Source organism: Prionailurus viverrinus, unplaced genomic scaffold (assembly GCF_022837055.1).
Source record: "Prionailurus viverrinus isolate Anna unplaced genomic scaffold, UM_Priviv_1.0 scaffold_35, whole genome shotgun sequence".
Lineage (NCBI taxonomy): Eukaryota > Metazoa > Chordata > Mammalia > Carnivora > Felidae > Prionailurus > Prionailurus viverrinus.
Window position 1 is genome coordinate 3,443,047 of NW_025927605.1, and position 6,340 is coordinate 3,449,386.

A 6,340-nucleotide genomic window follows, 5' to 3' on the forward strand; every position below is an offset into this window, starting at 1 on the left:
ATGCCTTACAACTGCTGCCTTCCCAACCTGAGCTGCCGCTCCACCTGCTGCTCCCGGCCCTGCGTGCCCCCCAGCTGCCACACCTGTACCCTGCCCGGGGCCTGCAACATCCCCGCCAACGTGGGCAACTGCGGCTGGTTCTGCGAGGGCTCCTTCAATGGCAGCGAGAAGGAGACCATGCAGTTCCTGAACGACCGCCTGGCCAGCTACCTGGAGAAGGTGCGCCAGCTGGAGCGGGAGAACGCGGAGCTGGAGACCAGGATCCGGGAGTGGTGCCAGCAGCAGGTGCCCTTCGTGTGCCCCAGCTACCAGTCCTACTTCCGGACCATCGAGGAGCTCCAGCAGAAGGTGAGGGGGTGGGCACCACATGGCCTCCAGCCGGAATGGTAGGGAGGGAATCTGCGGTCTGATTAAGAAACAATACAGGTTCTCAGTTGATGTCCGGCTTTTCCATTTTGTTTTCTTGAGGGCCCATTTTATACGAGGCTCAGGACTGTTAGGCCTCAATATTTGCATAGTGCAAGTCTATGTGAAGGTAGCAGCACTTTGCATAAATAAGCTGTAATTAAAGCCGCCTCCAAATGCTTCTGTGCATTTGCCAAGCTCCAGATTTATTACCCTGAGGTAAAAGAAAAGCACCGAACCCAAGAAGGAAGCTGAGGAAGCAGAACCTTTTGTAAGAATTGGACCATTTTCTCTCTCCCTCATCTGGACTTTTGACTACTCTGACTTCTTGCTGCTGTCCTCTTCTGGGTACTTAATTACCCGAATTATTATCCTGACCTGGATGCTTCTGGACTTCTCCTGGTGTTCCGTGTTCAGTGAGGGCATAAAATGGTTAGCTAAAATCAGAAAGGGTAGAAACCTCCTAGGAGGAAATCGTGCAAAGCCAGCCAGGATGGCTGGGAGGGCATGGCTGCTTCCCTGACCCAGTGCCTCCAGTGGCCAGTTACGCATTCATTTTCCCCAGCCGACTGGACGTTTCTTGAGGGTGGATCCAGTGTTGACTCATTTTTGTATCTTCGGTTCCTAGAACAATGCCAGATTTATGATGGGTTTTTAAAAGTAAATGTTAAGGGCACCTAGGTGGCTCAGTCAGTCAAGTGTCCGACTTTGGCTCAGGTCATGATCTCATGGCTTGTGAGTTCAAGCCTCACACAGGGCTCTCTGCTGTCAGCACTGAGCCTGCTTCAGATCCTCTGTCCCCCTCTCTCTGTCCCTCCCCGACTCGTGCTATCTCTCTCTATATATGTATCTCAAAAAAATGTTAGTTATTATTATTATCAGACTCTCAGTATTGCTTACTAGGAAAGAAAAAGATTACTTAGCTACTGATACTTTTCTCGCATATTTCAGTATACTTTTTTCAAATTTGATTTGTCAAATATTTACCGAGCACCTATTGTGCATGGACAGCATTTAATAATCTTATATATGATCCAGTGTGATTTCTCATTCTGTCCCTTCCATGTGAGTGCATCAGCAGGAATTGGTGTTGGTTAGAAATAACCAAGCTTATCCTAGATTATTTTGGGTCTTCTAGATCTTGTGCAGCAAGGCAGAGAACGCCAGGCTGGTGGTGCAGATTGACAATGCCAAGCTGGCCTCAGATGACTTCAGGACCAAGTGAGTGGACGAGTGGGGTGTCCCCTCTCTCCTCTTGCCCCTTAGCCGGTCCTCAACACTGACAAAGCTTTTCCCTAGACGTTTCCCCAGGATCCACAGAGCCACTGCTCAGCAGAGCTCAGAGCTCTCATCTCTAGATGCAGACCCCTCCTCCAGCTTCTCTGTAAGGTGACATCCCTCCAATCTAGGAGAGAAGTCAGGCATCCCTCCGTCTCCCACCATTGCTCTGCTCTGCACAGAATGCAATCAGGAGAATGTGAGAGGTGAATTAATTTCGGAAATTTCACAGTGTATCAACTTTTATTGCCTAAGTCTACTGGCTCTTTATTTATCCAAAAAAACCCAAAAAACAAAAAACAAAACCAAAAACCGATTCCCAGAGCATTTTCCTCTAGGAGCTACTGCTCAGTGTTAAAAACCTGAATGAGAGACAAGCCTGTAGAAACCATAAGCCCCAAACTTCCAGTTGTCTGACAGACTGAACGAAACCAGAGTCAGCGCCAGGCCTATTCCCGTCTGGCGGGTCCCTGATGCCCCTTTACCACAGGTACGAGACGGAGCTGGGCTTGCGGCAGCTGGTGGAGTCGGACATCAACGGCCTGCGCAGGATCCTGGACGAGCTGACCCTGTGCAAGTCTGACCTGGAGGCCCAGGTGGAGTCCCTGAAGGAGGAGCTGCTGACCCTCAAGCAGAACCACGAGCAGGTGAGGTTCCCCAAAGAGCAACAGGCTGAAACTCGCCAAAGCCTGTTTCCAACTGCTGTGGGGTGTGGGAGAGGCTCTACGTGCTGAGGAATCTGTCTTCCAAACAAAAGGATTTGTAGAGAATGAGCAATTGAAAACCTGTGATATGAGAGTAGGATGTTTCTGCCAGAGGCGGGGGTGAGAGTGAAGGAAGTTGGCAAGCCCAGTAATGAGGAAAGACCAACAACCAGGCAGTGCCCACAGCTTCCTCCGCTCCCAGCCTCCTCCGCTCTGCGGGGATGCAGAGATCTTGTATCCCAGTTCCCCATTAAGCACCTGCAGAGGCCAGGATGGCTACCCAGCAGAGAGGACTCAGCTGGAAACAAAACCACCTCTCCTCCTTCTCCTCCAGAGCTTTCTCTGCTAGTCAGTGCTGTCTGGAGAAAATGCTGAGCAAAATGCTGTCACTTCTTGGTCAGTTGTGTGATAAAGGAGACAGACATTTCGTGCAAACTTTAAATACCAGAACAATGTAAATAGCGATGGTTAATAGTAATCAAGAGCTTATTGTGTGCCAAACATTGTGCTAAGTGTTTTAGAACTCCAGAGGTAGTTCTCATTTTGTAGATGGAAAGCTTGAGACTCCTAGAAGCTTCTAGAAGCCATATAGTAAGTGGTAGAGATGGCCCTCAACTCAAGCTTGATAACCACCTAAGCCCAAGTACCAAGTTATGTTGGCTTTATGAAGAGATAGCAGGGAAATGAATGGATACTTATTTCCTTCAGCAGAATCTAGCTTGATAGAATCACCAAACCACCAGTTAGGTCTATTCCATCCCAGATGGGAGATTTTGAAGTAAGCACTCTTTATTTCCTCTTTAGTAGGACTCTATCCTTTTTATTAGCCATGGTTAAGAATCAAACCTAAGAGGCTGTGTGGTGTATGAGCAAAAACACTGAACTGGGTGCTTGGGGTCCACAGTGTACATGGTGGTCTCTCATATCTCAGCTTGGAGGCTGAATCGCTGCTCTAAATGAGGAGGTGTAGCCCGAATATGGGGGTGGAAAGTGGTCCTAGGGGTGAAATACTTTGCCAAGTGGAATACACGGATTAGGTACTGATTACAGAACCCAGTTATGAGAGGATCTGGTGGCACAGAGCTGCTGAAAGCTGAAGAATGATCACAAGCTGACCTGCTCTCTTAGAAGAGAGCACCAGAACCCTTTGTGATTCTTTCCATCTTCCCCTTCCTCTTTTAGGAAGTCAACACCCTGCGCTGCCAGATCGGAGACCGCCTCAACGTGGAGGTGGACGCGGCCCCCACCGTGGACCTGAACCGCGTGCTCAACGAGACCAGGAGCCAATATGAGGCCCTGGTGGAGACCAACCGCAGGGACGTGGAGGAATGGTTCACCACCCAGGTGGGCATCTCAGCACGCGGCCGCCCGGGCCCCTTGGCCCCTCGCGGCCCTTGAGGCAGGGTCTCACCCTGTCTCGTCCCCTGTGCTGTTTCAGACTGAGGAGCTGAACAAGCAAGTGGTGTCCAGTGCGGAGCAGCTGCAGTCCTGCCAGGCGGAGATCATCGAGCTGAGACGCACCGTCAATGCCCTGGAGATCGAGCTGCAGGCCCAGCACAACCTGGTGGGTGTCGCTCGGGGTGCTGCCCACCCTCTCCTCACCTGGTGAAGCCCGTGACTTCTCTGGAATCCCACGGAGTCGCTCCCTGAGAAGTGGCTCTGTGACATTCCGTATGTTCCCCACACAGAGGGACTCCCTGGAGAACACGCTGACGGAGACCGAGGCACGCTACAGCTCCCAGCTGGGCCAGGTGCAGTGCATGATCACCAACGTGGAGTCCCAGCTGGCTGAGATCCGCTGTGACCTGGAGCGGCAGAACCAGGAGTACCAGGTGCTGCTGGACGTCAAGGCCCGGCTGGAGTGTGAGATCAACACGTACCGGGGCCTGCTGGAGAGCGAGGATTGCAAGTGAGTGGGAAGCTAGTACTATTTCCCTTGGGGGTGCATGAGGTTGTGTGGGGATGAGAAATCATCCTGATGGAGACAAATTTATAATTTCAAGCTTTTGGTTGGAGGCAGTGTGAGGAAGTGCTATATTCTTACACAGAGTGCATTTAGTATCTTCCTATGTCTTCAGCTCATTTCCCTCTAATTTGCCCCCATGATCTTCTCTCTCTAGGCTCCCCTGCAACCCATGTGCCACAACCAATGCATGTGACAAACCCATTGGGCCTTGCGTCACCAATCCTTGTGTCCAACGTGCTCGGTGTGGGCCTTGCAACACCTTTGTGCGTTAGAAGCCCCGGTGCCAGCAGGAGGAGAAGGGTTTCAAAGTCACATGTCAACTCTACTTCATGCAAGCATCTCCTATGGTGACCACAATTTGGACAAAGGAAAAATTTCTACCAGCACCAGCTTCTAAGTGTCAACTCTACCTTCTACTGAATTGCCTGGCTTGATCCTTTAGATGGCAAAATCTGTACCAGTTCGTTCCGTCTTCTGAGCACATAGAGAAATCTACAACAGAATCGTGCAATATCTATTATCACGACGACGCACTCGTGTAACAAGTTATGCTTGAACAAATACTTACCTAAATGTGATTTCAAAATAATTACATGAAAGAATGATGGAGCTGATGGGCAGGCTACAAAATGAACATAATTGGAAAAAAATCTTCCTTGTCACTCTTTTGCTCTTTGGAGATGCTACAGTACGGGTCCCTTATTAACTTCCTAATAAACTCTTATTCTGGCACAAACCTAATAATTGTCCTTTTTTGTTCATTCATTTACCAGTTGGGTGTCTTGTATCAATAAAAAGTGACTGGTTTTCTCTCATCAGATGAAGGGGTCATGTGACTTCCTTCAAAGGAAAAGTCTCCAGACATCACCCACCTATTGATGTGAATTTCGGGTATGGGCAGAAGGTGATGGGGAAAAACTGGTGAATCCACATGATGGTATCTACAAACATTTTCTGTCTAGCTCTTCAGAGGGAATTCCACAGAAATGGTACATCATCAGGAGGAAGTGAATCTCGAGAGGAAGCCCATACCTCTTGGCAACATGAAAATACTGAACCTAGAAAAAGACTGGAGAAAATATAATCAGCCAACAATTATCTTCTCGATTTCTATCTTTGTGTATTAGAGAGGTTTTCTTTATAGCCATCCAAATCAAGTTATGGTGATTTTTGTACCTATGGATTTATAATAACTATAAAAAATGCAGAAATACATTGTACTTAGGTTCAGAATATCAAGTCAGTTTATTATAGATTATCAAACCACAATGTTATAAAAAGACTTATTTTCAGAGGCACTTGGTGGCTCAGTTGGTTAAGCCCATTTTGGGCTCCATGACAGGGCATGAAGCCTACTTGAAAAAAAAAAAGACTTATTTAATTACATTCCTTTCACCAAAGTATTGTTATTATTATTATTATTTAATGTTTATTTATTTTTGAGAGAGAGAGCATAAGTGGGGAAGGGCAGATAGAGAGGGAGACCCAGAGTCCAAAGCAGGCTCCAGGCTCTGAACTATCAGCACAGAGCCCGACATGGGGCTCGAACTCACAAACAGTGAGATCATGACGTGAGCCAAAGTCAGATACCCAACCGACTGAGCCACCCAGGTGCCCCACCAAAGTATTATTAATGTTAATATTATTTTTCATATTATTAAATCATGGTATTTTGGGGAGGGCAAATGTTATACCCATTTAATAATCACAACAAATATAATTGCAAAAGTTTTATCACAGATTACATATTCCTTTAAAAGTTTTTGTTAAGGGGGGCCTGGGTGGCTCAATCCAACTCTTGATTTCAGCTCAGGTCATAATTTCACGGTTCATGAGATTGAGCCCCACATTGGGCTCTGTGCTGACAGTGCGGAGCCTGCTTGGGATTGTCTCTCTTCCTCTCTCTGTCCCTCATCCCCCCCCAAAATAAATAAACTTGAAAAAAATTTTCATTAGTAGCATACAGTGTAAGTTTTGTAACACACAT

General features: G+C 47.7%; 1 protein-coding gene across 1 annotated transcript; it reads left to right on the top strand.

The window, feature by feature from the left end:
* On the top strand, positions 1 to 4,625 carry LOC125158518 (keratin, type I cuticular Ha3-I). The gene is made up of 7 exons (XM_047845727.1): positions 1 to 348; positions 1,544 to 1,626; positions 2,174 to 2,330; positions 3,570 to 3,731; positions 3,826 to 3,951; positions 4,076 to 4,296; positions 4,508 to 4,625. The coding sequence occupies exons 1-7, from the start codon at positions 1 to 3 to the stop codon at positions 4,623 to 4,625; spliced, it is 1,215 nt and encodes a 404-aa protein (XP_047701683.1).
* Positions 4,626 to 6,340: the final 1,715 nt, after the last annotated feature.